The sequence below is a fragment of the Sapajus apella genome, unplaced genomic scaffold (assembly GCF_009761245.1).
Source record: "Sapajus apella isolate SASKATOON/1434 unplaced genomic scaffold, GSC_monkey_1.0 scaffold16, whole genome shotgun sequence".
NCBI lineage: Eukaryota > Metazoa > Chordata > Mammalia > Primates > Cebidae > Sapajus > Sapajus apella.
Window position 1 is genome coordinate 27,061,778 of NW_022436956.1, and position 17,476 is coordinate 27,079,253.

A 17,476-nucleotide genomic window follows, 5' to 3' on the forward strand; every position below is an offset into this window, starting at 1 on the left:
CTGGAGTGCAATTGCGCGACCTCTGCTCACTGCAACCTCCGCCTCCCGGGTTCAGATGATTCTCTGGCTTCAGCCCCTTCAGTAGCTGGGATTACAGGTGGCCGCTACCACACCCAGCTAATTTTTGTATTTTTAGTAGAGATGGGAGTTTTACCATGTTGTCCAGGCTGGTCTGGAAATTCTGACCTCAGGTGATCCACCTGCCTTAGCCTCCCAAAGTGCTGGGATTACAGGCGTGAGCCGCGCCCAGCCTACACTCACTTTTAATTATATGCAAATTAAGGGGCAGATTATACAGAAATTTCTAGGAAAAGGGAGGTAACTTCCAGGTTGTTGCCACGGAGAGGGGTGGTAACTTCTATGTGTTGCCACAGCAATGGTAAACTGACAGGGCACACTGGTGGGTGTGTCTTATGGACAGCTGCTTCTACCCAGTCCCTGTTTGAGCTAGTCCTCAATTTGGTCCAGTGTTCGAGCCCCGCCTCCAAGTTGAGTCCCACCTCCTACCTGACATCTATGTGAAATATCCAGTATAGGCAAGTATAGAGACACGGAGAGTAGATTAGTGTTTGTTTAGGACTCTGGTGCTGGAAATGGTGCAGCTGGGGGATGAGGAGTGTTGGGATGATAGCTAAAGGTACAGGGATTTCTTTTTGAGGTCATAAAAATGTTTTAAAATAGATTATGTTGATGGTTGCACAATTGAATATACTAAAAACCACGTGATATGGTTTGGATATTTTGTCCCCTCAAAATCTCATGTTGAAATGTAATCCAAGTGTTGGAGGTGGGGCCTGGTGGGTTCCAGCCTCCCGAGGAGCTGGGACCAGAGTTGTGTGCCACTATGCACAGCTAATTTTTAAAAAACTATTTTGTGGCCAGGCGTGGTGGCTCGCGCCTGTAATCTCAGCACTTTGGGAGGCCAAGGTGGGCGGATCACCTGAGGTCAGGAGTTCAAGACCAGCCTGGCCAACATGATGAAACCGTCTTTAAAAACAACAACAACAACAAAAAAAAACTATTTTGTAGAGATGGGATCTCACTATGCTGCCCCAGCTAGTGTCAAACCACTGGCCTCAAGTTTCATGTGATCCTTTTGCCTCAGCCTCCCAAAATGCTGGGATTACAGGCATGAACCACTGTGCCCAGCCTGGTATTTCTTTAAAGCAATGCAAAAGTGGACAAAAATGCACTGAATTGTACATTTTACATGGTTTAATTGTATGACATGTAAATTATATGTCAAAGCTGTTACCAAAAAAAAATTTAGAAAATGATGCTAGTGATAATCATTTTATACAAACTAAAAGCCTCATCCTCTGACCCACAGTTCTTACCACACTGGGCACATGGACTAACTCTTCCTGCAGGCGAATTTGCAGTGCTGCTGTTGGAACATGCCTTCAAGCCCCTGTCCATCTGGCCAGATGCTGTTGTTGGTGACAAGTGATCCCCAGGAGCTCTATGTCTTTTAGGGAACTACTGAAGTATTCTTCTGTAAGAATCAGGCCATTTCAAGGAGTCATGACCACTTAAAATGAACTAGCCAGAGAGCCATTATCAACAGTTTTGAGCCAACTATAAGGATTAAGGTTGGCTTCTTGACAATTTAGTGATTATAATAAGAATGATACTAAGAATAAAACAGGGCCAGGAGCAGTGGCTCATGCCTGTAATCCCAGCACTTTGGGAGGCTGAGGTAGGCGGACCACCTGAGGTCAGGAGTTCAAGATCAGCCTGGCCAAGATGGTGAAACCCCATCTCTCCTAAAAATACAAAAAATTAGCTGGGCGAGGTGGCAGGCACCTGTAATAACAGCTACTCGGGAGGTTTAGGTGGGAGAATCACTTGAACCAGGGAGGTGGAGGTTGCAGTGAGCTGAGATCATGCCATTGCACTCCAGCCTGGGCAACAATAGCAAAACTCTGTCTCATAAACAAATAAATAAATAAATAAAATAGGCCAGGCACAGTGGCTCACACCTGTAATCCCAGCACTTTGGGGGGCCGAGGTGGGCAGATCACCTGAGGTTAGGAGTTCAAGACCAGCCTGACCAACATGGAGAAACCCTGTCTGTACTAAAAATAGAAAAGTTAGCTGGGTGTGGTGGCGGGCGCCTGTAATCCCAGATACTTGGGAGGTTGAGTCAGGAGAATCATTTGAACCCAGGAGGTGGAGGTTGCAGTGAGCCGAGATCAGGCCATTGCACTCCAGCCTGGCCAACAACAGTGAAACTCTGTCTTAAATAAATAAATAAAATAAAAATAAAATGAAAAATAAAACAATAATAATAATAATAATAATTATGTGCCAAGCACTGTGGTCAACATTTTACATGGGTAACTGGTTATGCAGAAGGTATGAATATTTTCTGTGTGATTTAACAGCTCAATTCAAAGTTTCATAAGCTCCCACTATCTGCAAGGCTGAAGCATGACAAAGATGAGCCAAAAAAAGAGAAAAGTTACAAATTTTGAAATATCCGTTAAAGCATAGTAAAAGGCATAGTACATAGCACATGACTGTTTTCTGCAATTCTGAAATCCAAAAAGCTCTGAAAAATTGAAGATTCTTTTTATAACTCATTTGGCAACAAAAATCTGACCCAAACTGATGACAGGCTATTTACTCTTAAGGTGTGAATATTCATACATTTGCTGTATAAATATTGATGTCTGATTATGGGGTTCTACCCCACATTCCGCCACGGCATAATGTAACATGTAAGGTATTATGGATCTTGAATTCTTACGTGCACTTCATTTGTAAATACATACACACAAAATTGCAGTCAAATAGTTGTTTCTATTTTAAAAGCACCATTAAAGATGGCTTGTTAAAGGCAGATACCGTGATAATTCCATGACAGTCATAGTTCTCATTCTCATTCTTTTATTCATTATTTAAAATCAAATAACATTAATAACATACTTCAAAAAGTTTACACTTATCCTACTTCCATTGGCTGTCATCCTGAAAAAAAAAATGCCGAGAGATGATGATGATAAAACATGTTTATTCTTCCATGAGATGTATAAATTGAAACCAAGTATGTGGAACCCACATTTAAAATGAGTAATTCAACACAGTAACCATCAATTAGTAGTTACTGAATGTCACACAGATGAGACAATGTTTTAGGCACTATTTTTTAAAAAAGACAAAAAATTTACCCAGAAATAATAACAAGGTACACAAATTTTTTATACCTTAACATTTTGTTTTCATTTATTTTCTACCATGATTATGTGCAGGAAGTGACTGTGTAATGATTGATATAGATTGTCACAACTCATCACTCGTGTCTACTTGCATCAGTCATTAGCAGTATGGAAATACCAGGTCATGCAGCAGTTCATTAAGGTTCGGGAGATTAGTCTGTTAAGATCAAGTGAAGATCAGTAGCTCAGTAAAGTTTGGTGAACATAGTCATAGTTGAGAAAGATTCTAAGCAGAGATGACTATTTATCAGCTGTGAAATTCCAAGAATTAACTACTTCTGGTTGTGATTGTATCCTACCATTTAAAAATACATAGAATCAAAAGAAAAGAAAAAAAAATACATAGAATCTAAGATTAAAGCCTTTATAGGCTGGGCATGGTGACTCATGCCTGTAATCCCAGAACTTTGGGAGCCTGGAGCGGGAGGATCGCTTGAGGCCAGGAGTCTGAGGTCACTGCACTCCAGCCTAGGTGACAGAACAAGACTCTGTCTCTAAAAAACAAACAAAAAGTAAAATCCTTATAGTCTTTCAGTTTTTTCTTTTTTCAGCACCCCGTGCTGAGAGAGGATCTTTGTTTTTTCTTAAAAAAACACTACGTTTCCTTTGCATTTCCAAGTGAAATCTTTCTAGATAGTTACTGAGAAACAAATGAGTAAGTTTGTGAATGGATCTTTAGTCTTGCCAGTTCGTCTCACTGTATGAGAACTAAGGAAATTATTCAAATACAGTGCACTCTTTAAAGCTTCTTTGAAAGCTCTGTTCTTAACTCAACCAAGTGCAGTACTAAATCGAACAAAAATACTCTTAAAATGATTTTATTAATCCACAGATTCATTTTTTAATGATGTAAAGTTGGATAAAAAGACTTTGTTCTGGTAAAGTTATCTAAACAATAATATAAAAGACTGTTTTGGTTGCCACACGAAAAGGCATGGAATGCTTGAGGGTTTTGAAAACCTAGAATAAACTCTCAAGTTTCCAGGTTTAGGAAATCTTGTTTGCCAATGTTATGCATATAAAGGCCACGTTTAAAAACATTCTGATTAGGCCGGCCGCGGTGGCTCACGCCTATGATCCTAGCACTTTGGGGGGCCGAGGTGGGTAGATCACCTGAGGTCAGGAGTTTAAGACCAGCCTGGCCATCATGGTGAAACCCCATCTTTAAAAAAAAAAAAATTCTGATTAAACATTTTGGCTTACACCTACCATCACATCACTACATGAATTGAGAGTGTGAATGCAGCTCAAGATGAGTAGTTTCCATCAGAAACAAGTTTATGATAAAGATTGGACAGTTTTCATTCTTTTTTTAAAAAATCGTATTTATGGTGCTGGTGGCTCATGTCTGTAATCCCAGCACTTTAGGAGGCTGAGGGAGGTGGATCACTTGAGGTCAGGAGTTGGAAACCAGCCTGGCCAACATGGTGAAACCACATCTCCACTCAAAATACAAAAATTAGGCTGGGAGCAGTGGCTCATGGCTGTAATCCCAGCACTTTGGGAGACCGAGGTGGGCGGATCACCCGAGGTCAGGAGTTCGACACCAGCCTGACCAGCTTGGAGAAACGCTGTCACTGCTAAAAAAATACCAAATTAGCCAGGGGTGGTGGTGCATGCCTGTAATCCCAGCTACTCGGGAGGCTGAGGCAGGAGAATTGCTTGAACCCAGGAGGCAGAGGTTGCAGTGAGCTAAGATCACACACTGCATTCCAGCCTAGGAGACAGAGCAAGAATCCGTCACAAAAACAACAACAACAAAAAAAACACATTTACTTAAACTGTTTAGTAATTAGCTACATCATTTATTACTTTTAAATTTAAATTAAATTTTAAATAAAATAACTTTAATATAAAATCAAATATATTTGAATTCTAAGAAACTTGGTAAAAGCATTTTGCCTGGAGCAAATAATTTCACTATTTTGGCATTATTATCCATATTCTCTATAATGATGTATAAGAAAATAGGTCAGCTATTTTATATATATATATAAATGCATAAAGCTAACTGGCTAAGGTTAGACAAATGTTTGGCAATTGTGTACAAACAGTCAGATTTTTGCAGTCATGATTGTTCACTTTACTATTGTTTTACCATAAATAGCTCCTTTATAATATAAAATTTAACCCTATTTTATATTTTGTGGATTCAGTTAGAACACATTTGCCCTTTTCTTGACATCCTCCTCCTATCTCCCCCTGCCCCCACCTGATACACACACACACACACACACACACACACACACACACACACACCAAGCACAACGTGGTGAACAAGGTGCTATGAGACGAGTTCTAGACTTCCTTTTGCTCATGCATTGAACTTCTGGCCCTGCCTTCCTGTTTGTTTCTTCTAGTTCTTTAGTTATGTTTTAAATCTTGGAACACATGATATCCTTCAGCCCAAGTATTAGTCTCTCCCGATCTTAGTATTATAAAGGGTGTCCACTGAAATTTAATTCATATTTTATGTTTTAGCTATTTAACTTTAGAAGTAGGCACAGGTGACTGTACTTTAAACTGCTGTTAGATTTTCAGTGTTTGGGTGTATGCCATTTTGGATTGATAAGAAATTGTCATATAAGATTGAAAACTGTAACAGTAAAATGGACTACTTTACATTTTGGGGAACAAGTATTTTCTCATTTGGTTAATTACGGTTTGAACTTGTGAAATTAACCTAAGGATATCAAGAAAATGCTGACAATATAAATATTCATACCTTATATAGTTATAATTTATATTCTCTCCATAAGCACAATTAAAAATACATGAACCTAGAAAATGTACAAGTATTTGAAAATACAATTAAATATCTACTTCAAAGATGCACAAAAAGCACAAACTTGACTTTTGATTAGGTTGTCTGCAGGAACATCCCTCTATTATTTCCACTTGGCAAGAACAATAGTTCAGGATAAAAAAATGCAGAGGAAGCCAGGCACGGGAGGGGTCATGCCTGTAATTCCAGCACTTTGGGACACCGAGGCGGGAGGATTGCTGTGCCCTGAAGTATGAGACCTATATCCTGGGCAATATAGGGAGACCCTGTCTCTACAAAAAATAAAAAATTAGCCAGGCATGATGGTGTGTACCTGTGGCCCCAGCTAGCAGGAGGCTGAAGTGGGAGGCTTGCTTGAAACTGGGAAGTTCAGGGTGCAGTAAGCTGTGATCATGCCATTCCACCCTGGTCAACAGAACAAGACCCCGTCCCCACCCCCACACTACCCAAATAAGCAGAGGATATGCAACAATCAAGAATTCCTATGGGTCTATGAAAACACACATCTTTTTCTACTCCCTCTGCATAGGAATGAAAGGAAAACTCATGAGAAAAAAAATTCTCACCCATTGTAAATATAATAGTATGCTCATGAGCAGCATATCAGTATCAACTCTGTAAAATGCTTACTCTATTTACAAAGCATTTTTTGCATGATTCACTAGATTCTCAAAATAATTTTCCATGAAACACAATAATAAATGGGGTATTAGCCTAATTTTACAGATAAGAAAAATGGTGCTTAGAGAGGTCAAGTGACTTTGTGATAGTTAGATATTGGTAACCAAGTTTTCTGATTTCTTATTAAATATTCTTTCTATTATGCTATTTAGGCTTTCAAACAAATGAAGCAACTATAGTTTAACAGTAAAAACTCTATGATTCCAAAAAACTTCACTTGGTACTCCTTTGTGATTAAGAATAGTTTACAGAACAGAAGTGTACCTTATAAAATATTTGACACTATGATCAAAATACCCCTTCCAGGAGAATTTAATCAATAAGTTAAAAATAAGTAAACTCAAAAGTCATTTTACCATCTTAATTGATTATTCTATCTTCACTTGTACTGATGAGATTGTAAAATGCAATTTGAAGGCTAAATATATAAAATATCTAGCCAATTTTCCTCGTCCAGAAAAATCTCTTCTGCATTCTTTTTGTATTGGAAATGAGGAAATTTGGAAATTTACTTGGAGAAAAAATGCTTTTACTAAAAGCATTCTATGTTTACCTATATTAATAATTTTGACAATAGTTCAAGGTAAATTGCATTTATTTTTTGAAAATGTCAATATATAAATAAATTTTATTTTTCTTATCTAAATATGAACAGTATACTGTAAAAACAGAATATTTGCTGCTGTTACAGTATATTGTTCATATTTAGATAAGGCATGGCGGCGCACGCCTGTAATCCCAGCACTTTGGAGGCCAAGGTGGGTGAATTGCTTGAGACCAGGAGTTGGAGACCAGCCTGGGCAACATGGACAAACCCTGTGTCTGCTACAAACACTAAAATTAGCCAGGCATGGTGGTACACGTCTGCAGTTCCAGCTATTCAGGAGTCTGAGGTAAGGTACTGAGAATCACTTGAACCCAGGAAGCGGAGGTTGCAGGAGCCAAGACTTCGCCACTGCACTCCAGCCTGGGCAACAAAACAAGACCCTGTCTCAAAAAAAAAAAAAAAAAAAAAAAGGAAACATTTGGTGAGCAGTCCTCTGTTTTAAATTTTACAAATATTTGCTTAAAATATTTTGCTTGATCCTTAGATATGTCTGTAAAACATAATGCATTTTTAGGAGTAATAAATTAGGAAACAAAAATGAACATAAAACTTATTTTCTTGTGTTGAGGCAAAATTAAGGGAGGACAAACATTTCCAAAGAATGGGGAAAAAGCCTGGTACCTTATACAAGGAACTGCTATTTACGTCTTAGTGAAGGCTTCTGAGATTGTTTACTCTGCAGGTGAACAGTGCATATTTAAATGCACTTTGGAATTCAATATTAATTAACTCAAGAGAACGTAATTCCTGATACAATCTTTTCAATTGACTATATATGTACAAAAATCCATTCAAACTGTCAAGAAAAATGAGCAATATTGACATATCTGGACACTAAGGTCAGCGTATGCTAACAAAGTAAGAATGGAGGTAACTATGTAGATTTTCCAGTTTCAAGAAAAAGTTGTCCGCTTTGCCTGATAATTTAGCAAAATACCCAATCTGGTAGTGTAACAAGTAAGCATAGCGCTCTGAATCAAATACCTTACAAAATAGTATTAGTGTGGGTTTGTAACCTTTTTAAATGCTTTATTGCATCATTCTGCTGTTAATGTTGGTATTTATCCTGAAATGACACCCAATCTGTTCCTGTTCTTTGGCATGTTTGAAGTCAGCAGAAGCACTCTTTCCTGGGCTTTACTGCTTCCTCAGAAGAATGCACAGTATTTGGAACAAAACCACTTTTAACCCCTTCCCAGCCATCCTGAATACAAATTTCTCCCTTTTTAATAAGTTCATATATGTCTCTTGTCAAGATTGTGAAGGATTCTTCAACATTTGTAGCATCCTTTGCTGAGGTTTCTATATACTTCATTCCACAGTCTGCTGACAGTTTTTCAGCTTCTTCCCTTGTAACCTGACGTTGTGAAGCTAAATCACATTTATGTCCCACTAGCAGAAATACAATCCGAAATGGCTGTACGTGCATTTTTGCTTCTTCTAGCCAATCTTTCACATGTTCAAAAGATCGTCGGTTAGTAATGTCAAATACTAAAAATCCACCAACTGAGTTGCGGTAATAAGATCGAGTTATTGATCTGAAAAATAAGAGAAAAAAGGTTGTGTAAGGACAATTTGTTCTTTTTCTTCTCCTTCCAACAATCTAGCACCATAATAACATTTGAAGATATCTTAATGTGATTTAACTAGAATTTATAAATAAAATATGAGGTATCTCAAGTGAACAAAAATATTCTACGGGACCAATATGCAAGTTTCATACACTGACAGAACAGGAAAGTTGTAGTTGTTTTTAGACAGACAAATAAGCACTTACATGCTATGTCATCTCATACTGTCTTATGATTATTTGTTTTTGCTTTGAAAGATCTGATAGATTATTACATCATTGTAGTTAAAAATAGGCATACTGAAAGACTGAGTGAAGGGTACAGGTTGTACAACAAACCAGATCTGAAGAATCTCATTTGTCATAAAATTTAATGAACTCCTCTCTATCAATTTAGGAAAAAGAAACAAGGGCTGTAGTATGGATCGAATGTCTGTGTCCCTCCGAAATTCTTATGTTGAAATCTTAACCCTAATGTGGTAGTATTAGGAGGCGGGGCCTTTGGGATGTAATTTAGGTCCTGAGGGTGGAACCTTCGTGAATGAGATCAGTGCCCATAAAAAAAGATACCCCAGAGAGCTGTCTAGTCCTCTTTCTACCATGTGAGAATACAAGATGGCTGTCTGCAACCCAGAAGAGGGCCCTCACTGGAGCCTGACCATGCTGGCACCAGGATCTCCCTGATCACCCACTTCCAATCTCCAAAATTGTGATAACTAAATTTCTGTTGTTTAAACCCCGATTCTGTGGTAATTTGTTATAGCAGCCCAAACTGATGAAGATAGCTGACTTGTCACAGTATTAGTTACAGGTAGTCTTGTGTTATACCTATTCAAGAAACAGGAGACTGTCTGGATCTGGGATATGAATCTGAGGTGTGCTAACGATTCTCTGAAAGTCTCTCCAGATCTAGTCTCCATCCTTCTCTAGGGCTGACGAAGCTGTCCTTCACAGAAAGCTTTCCCAAACTCCCTTGCCCTCTGGCTTGCAGGGGTTTCAGCCAATGGGAGGTGCCAGCTGGAGACAGAAGGAAAGAGAAGTCAGAGTATGTATCCCTCTCTTTGCTTTTGCTGGGCTGTGGCTTAGCAGTGGTAGTATTCCTCTGCTTCTAGTCAAGGTTTCTGTTGGGTAGACTGTCTCCCATGCCTACAGCTGTCACCAGGTTCTGGTAATACCTTTCTCTGTCCTCGTCTCTTTCAACCAGGTGGTTAATGGCTTCCCATTATTGCTATCTCTTAATGCTTCACCATCTTTTATTAGTGTCCTTGATGCTAACCAGATTTCGTTAAACTCTTTTCAGTTAACCTACAATTATGCCATCTGTTTTCTGGCTGAATCACGAGGCATGGTGGCAAGACTATACTGTTTCATGTTTCTTGCCCCTCCACATGTTGTTTTCTCTATCTGGAATGCCTTCTACCCCTTTTTGGTCTAGGAAACTCCTATTTCTGCTTTAATAGTCAGCTCAATAATCATACTACCTGAGCAGCCTTCCCGGTCACTCACCTTTTTCTTAGGTACTATCTTTTTAAAAAATTTTATTATTTTATTTTACTTTTTTTTTTAAGAGATGGGGTTTCACTATGTTGGTCAGGCTGGTCTTGAACTCCTGACCTCATGATCCACCCGCCTCAGTCTTCCAAAGTGCTGGGATTACAGGCGTGAGCCACTGCACCCGGCCAGGTACTTTCTCATAGTTCCTTTGAACCACTGGCATACTGTCATTATGATTATCTTAATTTTCTCAATATGCTGACTGGGTTTGCTGTTATGTCAATCATATTGCCTGTTAAATGACAGATGTTATAAAATGTTTGTTATACTGGATTTCTTTTTTTTTTTTTTTTTTTGAGATGGAATCTCACTCTGTTGCCAGGCTGGAGTGCAGTGGCGTGATCCCAGATCACTGCAACCTCTGCTTCCTGGGTTCAAGCAATTTTCCTGCCTCAGCCTCCTGACTAGCTGGGACTAACAGGTGCGTGCCACCATGCCCGGCTAATTTTTGTATTTTTAGTAGAGACAGAGTTTTACCATGTTGGCCAGGATGGTCTCGATCTCTTGACCTCATGATCCACCCACCTTGGCCTCCCAAAGTTCTGGGATTACAGGCTTGAGCCACCATGCCTGGCCAATATTGGATTAATTAATTTTATTGGAGTGGATAAGTGCTAAATGTTGTATAAGCCAGAGATCCCATGTGTCTCAGTTTCCAGTTTGTCAATGATCTTTAAGTGAACTCATCTGACTACCTGCCTGAGGTACCAAGATCGTTGTGCATGGCCAGCAGGTTATTTGGTACCGTCATACTTTCCTACTTGCTCTCATTGCTGAAATCACAGCTCAGTTCAGTGACCTGATGCCATAAATAGCTTTGTTGTGGGAGTGCAAAGAAAGCATTTTACCTCCTCTTTCTATTTCTCCTGCTTCCCTGTTTCTCCTCAGAATTCCTAGGAGAGAGATTCCCAAGTGGCTATTTTTGAAAAACTTTTGTCAAGCACTATAGTATTATACAGAAATTGAGTTTTTCACCAACCCGATGGTTAGAGTCTAAAAATAAAAAAAAAAAAAAAAGAAAAGAAATTGACAATAAGAATCTCTCCCACCATCTTTGGCAGGCTATGAATAATGCAATTGCTATATTTTAATGTTGAGGGATAACTAATTTGTTATTGTTTTGTCACTCATCTTTATATGTGTGAATTTAGGCAGATGTGCAGTGTCTTAAGAGAAATCTAATTAAGGCTGTGTTCTTAGACTGAAAGCTTGAATTTACTCAGCACCAAGTCTGCATTACTTTTATGCCTCCTACCCATTTAATTTACCACTACTAGAATATTTAAAAAATGCCTTTTGTGGCTGAAAACTCAATGCTGAAATGCTTATATATTACACAGAGACATGTTTTACACTGTAAGAAACACTATGTTTTCTTTCTTTCTTTTTCTTTTGTCTTCACTGTAAAAAACAGCTTCTTTTTTTCTTTATTCCTTCCTTCCTTCTCTTTCTTTCTTTCCTTCTTTCTTTCTCTCTCTCTTTCTTCCTCTCTTCCTCTCTCTCTCGCTTTCTTTCTTGTACAGGGATGCTCTTGGCTCACTGCAACCTCCACCTCCTGGGTTCAAGCTATTCTCCTGCCTCAGTCTCCCAAGTAGCTGGGATTACAGGTGCTCACCACCACGCCCAGCTAATTTTTATATTTTTAGTAGAGATGAAATTTCACCATGTTGGCCAGATTGGTCTCGAACTCCTGACCTCAGGTGATCCACCAGCCTTGGCCTCCCAAAGTGCTGGGATTACGGGCATGAGCCACGACACCTGGCTAGGAAATACTATGTTTTCAAAAACTTATCTTTTATTTTCTTTTTAAAATAAGCAACCCTATTAACTGATTGTATTTAATTTTGAAAACACATTTAGAATACAGTTGGCAAATCATCCTACAGAATAAAATTATAGCAAAGTACATGTAATACACATTATAAAACAACCCTTATTAATAATTAGTTGGAATAAGAGGACTCAGTATAACATCTTTCATTTCTATGTAGTAACCTGGTTTCTAGTTTCTGTGTGTGGGTCTGTGGGGCTTCAGATTCAGGTATAGTTGTCCTGGAGATAGTACTTTTCCTAAAACAATTGGGCACTGCTGCTATCAGTCATCTGGGGGAAGAAGCAAGCCTTCAAATGGGAAACTCCAACTGAAAGGCAGCTCTTACAGAGGTGTTGAGGGAGCGGCTATCTATCTCTTGACCTTTCTCCCGTAAGTTGGGACACTTAGGTCTCTAGAAGTTCTTGAAGGAATTATGAGAAGGTAGGGAACAAATTCTAAAAGCACTAGATAGGGAGACCTCTCTATAAGGAACTGAAGAATTGATGATGAATAACAATTCTTTTTAAGCAACAATATCTTGTAGTATGATACTTTATATGTATTTCCTTCTAGGCTTTGAAAGTCTCCCTGAATGGGCCCGTGCAGTGGCTTACACCTGCAATCCCAGCATTTTGGGAGGCTGAGGTAGGCAGATCACCAGAGGTCAGGAGTTTGTGATCAAACTGGCCAACACAGTGAAACCCCATCTCTACCAAAAATTCAAAAATTAGCCGGGCGTAGTGGCACACACCTGTAGTCCAACTTACTTGGGAGGTTGAGGCAGGAGAATTGCTTGAACCCAGGAGGTGGAAGTTGCAGTGAGCTGAGATTGTGCCACTGCACTCCAGCCTGGGTGATGGAGAGAGACTCTGTTTCCAAAAAAAACCAAACCAAACCAAACCAAAACAAAACAAAAACCAAAAAGAAAAAAAAGAAAAGAGAAAAAGGAAAAAAAAACTCCCTTAACCCTAAATGAATGGAAGATTTAAGTGTTTTTTTTTTTTTTTTTTTTTTCTTTTTTGAGACGGAGTTTCACTGTTGTTACCCAGGCTGGAGTGCAATGGCGCGACCTCGGCTCACCGCAACCTCCGCCTCCCGGGTTCAGGCATTTCTCCTGCCTCAGCCTCCTTAGTAGCTGGGATTACAGGCACGTGCCACCATGCCCAGCTAATTTTTTGTATTTTTTTAGTTGAGACGGGGTTTCACCATGTTGACCAGGATGGACTTGATCTCTTGACCTCGTGATCCACCCGCCTCGGCCTCCCAAAGTGCTGGGATTACAGGCTTGAGCCACCGCGCCCGGCCGAATGGATGATTTAAGCGAAAGAAAACAGTTTTGAGGTTGGGGAATGAAGGGAAGAAAAGAAGAATGAGCCTGGGCAACATAGGGAGACCCTGTCTCTATTAAAAAAAAAAAAAAAAGAATAGAAACAAGGAAGAGAGAAATAAATGGCATGGATTCTAACCCGGTCTCATGTGTGTTATGAAGGAATGAAGAGGTGAGACTATTCTTTGGCAAGAATGGTAAAGCAGATACAAAAACCCTAAATACAGCGTGAGGGTGACGTGATGATGGGGAAGGTGAATTCTGGAGCAGAGGGATTGGGGTTATAAGCTCCTAGCAGTCCCTTGTCCCTCCAACTGGAATATCTGGTTTTAATTATAAAAGAAAGCTGACGGCTCTTTCATACTTTGAAGGCTACACTATCAGCAAATCGCATCCCATTGCCAAAGGAGCAGTCTCCTCTCCTTGTCTTAATTGAAAACTGCTGGTTCCTGAGACCACTCCTTTCCCTGCAGCATGCTCACGTTGTCCTTTCTCTAGGATCAGGAGGAGATGGCTTCCGTTTCCCCAGTGCAACTTCCAGATAATTATTCTTTCCCAACCCCTGTTGTAAAAAAAAAATTCCCTGCTCCTTTGAGGCTTATGCCATCTGGCTCTATCATCTGCTGTCATCTGCCAACTGCTTGGTCATTCTCCATGTGCTAAAGATTTTAGCACTTTGCTTTGTTTTCCTTTCTGTTTCAATTCCTGTCATTCTGCTTACTGATTTCAACATCCATTTGGATGAACTGCCTGGTGTCACCTCTCAAATTCTTTGACTTCCTCATCTCTAATAAACCTTTCTTTCTTCCTTTCTCATCCATTTCCTTTTCATCAGAAATATTAATTACCTCCAAAACTGGAAATTTACACAGTCCACTAAAAATATCAAAACCTCACAGCCTGCCAGTCTGTCTATCCTTTTTTACTGTGGTGATTATTTAATTTCATCAAGATTTGTAATCCATTGACCAACTCTCTCACTTTCTATCCATTAATATTCTCTGATCTTCGCCTTCTTCCGTATCTTGAGTTCAATGAGACATCATTACAATCTTTCTCTTGGAAATATCTCAATTTCCAAGCCCTTATCCTTCTGTCATATTCACCTAGGAAACCTCAATCTCTGGATCAGTCCATCATGCAGCTGAATGTTTCTGGGGAGAATCACTCAACCAGGCAGGGTGGTGTCACTATGAATTAATTATAACCAATCTCAAGTGGACACTCAACACTGCCAAGGAATACTGCTAATATCAGGAGAAACTCTTCCTTTTGTTCTCACATTTAGGCTTCTACTGTAGGAAGAAATGGAAGTTCCATTCAACCCTCCTCTCCCCATAAAAGAGAACTGGAGGCACAATTTACCCCTCTTACTAATTATTCCACAGAAGGACAAATGGCTGCTGTTTGGGAAGAGTCTGTTTCTTAGGCTGTAGGTAGAATCACTGTGTGTTCAAACTCTTGTATAGCATCCTTTTCCCTCCTTTCCTCTTTCTGGATCCATGCTACTGGCTTACTAATTGTCAGAGGCATGCAGGTGCCATGTCAATACCCCTCACTGTTGAATAACTGGTTTTCAAGTACCTAGCACATAGTAGGCACTCGGTGCACCTTAGTGAATGAATGGTTGATTTAGTCTAAGCCACGTACATAGTTTCTTTGAAAACAGAAGAAACAACAGAGAGACTGAGGAAGTTTGAGGGAAGAGATAGTAGCAGTGCAAAAAAAGAAAGGTGCCCAACATTGTGTCTATTACTAGTGTGGTCTTATGTTCTCACACCGAGGTCACTGAACTGCTATGAGCATTATCAGTGTTGGAAGGAGGTGGATAAATTATATATTCAGAAATACAGGCATCCTAAAGATATATCCAATGAAAATATAGTAGCCAGCAATCTCTGTGAGGTTTCTTGGGAGAATGGAGCACTTGAATCAGGGTATGTTGATGAAAGCTCTCCAAAGAAGAAAAGTTACCATATCTTATACCCCCTCCAAGAAAAGAAAATGCATAATACTTGGTGGACCTCTTTTAATTTTGGAGGAAACATTATCAGTATAATATGTTTCTCTGATTCATTAAGTGGGAAAACCAAAAGCCTGCTGGCTGAAAACAAGAGAAGCAAGAGAAGTCCCATTGGCTGGTCCAAGCGACAATGCAGGCAACATTGCCACTTGGCCCGTGGTCCATCGGATCTAATGGTGACTGCCTAAAGTAACTCTAGCAGCCTGGGATGCTCCATCAGGCCCAGGAAGCCTCCACTGGACAATTACAGAAGTGGTATTTTGGAATAAAAGCATGCTTTCTTTGTCAAATATGATTATACTTTTGAAAAATAATTATTGGCTTATAACTTGGCTTTGATAGAGACTAAATGCCTGACGGTAGAACATCCAGTGACATACAATCTGAAGGTCCATTATGAATGAGCTGGGTGTTCTGATTCACCAGGCTAGAGCTTCATCACCAAGGAGAGGTCACATATACAGAAAGGAATATGGGGTGGGACCTGAATGGACCTGGAATAACAAGGTTCACAGACCCAGCACATCTACTCCTATAGCACCCTCTCAACTCATGGCCTTATCTGGATTTCCCTATAAAGAAAGAGGAAAAAAATTCAAGTATGCCTTATGAATGGCTCTGAATGATATGCTAGCATCAGTAAGTCCCACTCAACAGAGAACTTGAAGGTCAGTGGAAAAGTTCCATTTGTGGAACTTCTAGTGCTACCTCTCACTGTTTACTTTTTCCAGGGGAAGAGATGGACAGATGTAGGTAAAGATCCACACCAATTCATGAGCAGAGGCGAAGGGTTTGGCATGTTGGGCAAAAAACAGGAACAAAATGTCCTGTCCCACAGTTATCAGTCGGTATTTTGATCCCACTTTGAACTCGTGGTAGAGAGATGGAGGCTGTACCTGGGCTCAATAGACTTACTCTTACCTAGGTTGGCCGGCTTACTACCCAGTTTTCCAGTAGATACTGACATCCTGAATATGGTACCTTACTCTAGGGGACCATCATGGAGGGGACATAGATATGTCTTCGTTGTAATATATTTAACCTAGATTTAGGCCGTGTTAGTGCCACCATCCATGAACTTACAGAATGCCTTATACATAGTCATGGTATCCTACACATTGCCACAGATCAAGTAATTCATTTAACAGTGGTGGAGATAGGGAAATGGATTGCGGCTATGGGATTCATTGATCCTATCACACCACTATCACCTAGAGGCGTCTGGCCCTATAAAACTGTGAAATGGGTTATTAAGATGTAGGTATGCCCATTTCCAGGAAATGACACCTTGTAAGATTTTAGCATAATCCTTCAGGAGGTCTATGCTCTAAATTAGTGAACAAGATAATAGGTGGTATTTTTTCCCCCCAAAACAGAAGCTGTGGTATGGGAAGCAAAGGGTGAAAACAGGGTGATGGTGCCTCTCACAATTACACTTAATGAGTCACTAAAATTTTTTGTTGCATCTAATCCCTGTAACTCTGAACTTTGCTGATATAAAGGTTTTAGTATTCAAGAGAGAAATGCTTTCACTAGAAAATCCCGTGATGCTTCTACTGAATTAGCAGCTGAAGCTGCCAAATGGCCATTTGAAGCTTCTTATGGCAGGGTGTGAGTGGGCAGAAAAGGGGCAATAGTATCATGGGGACCACACTGGCTTCCTGCAGTTCTTAGTACCCAGACTCCTGTAATCTTTTGATTCATTCCAAGTCTGGTCCTCCAGCATCCCATCAAGTCTTTGCACCTCAAGCACACTTCTAGTAACTCTCTTTTTTGATTAAGGTTCTCAAGCTGGTTTTGTTGCAGGCAACCAAGGACCTAACCGACAGAGTCAACATAGACTTTGTAAGAAAAAAAAATGGTGGAAAACAAGGTCACGAATCTCTGATAACTTT

The 17,476-nt window shown here is 39.8% G+C and overlaps 1 protein-coding gene across 1 annotated transcript in view; it reads right to left on the reverse strand.

Annotated features, from left to right (window-relative positions):
- Positions 1-5,939: 5,939 nt before the first annotated feature.
- RAB39A (RAB39A, member RAS oncogene family) overlaps positions 5,940-17,476 on the reverse strand; it is a 30,537-nt gene continuing 19,000 nt past the window's right edge. Inside the window, exon 2 of the mRNA XM_032285685.1 lies at positions 5,940-8,832. Coding sequence (XP_032141576.1) covers positions 8,406-8,832 — 427 coding nt within the window. The 3' untranslated portion in view covers positions 5,940-8,405. The remainder of the gene's footprint in view (positions 8,833-17,476) is intronic.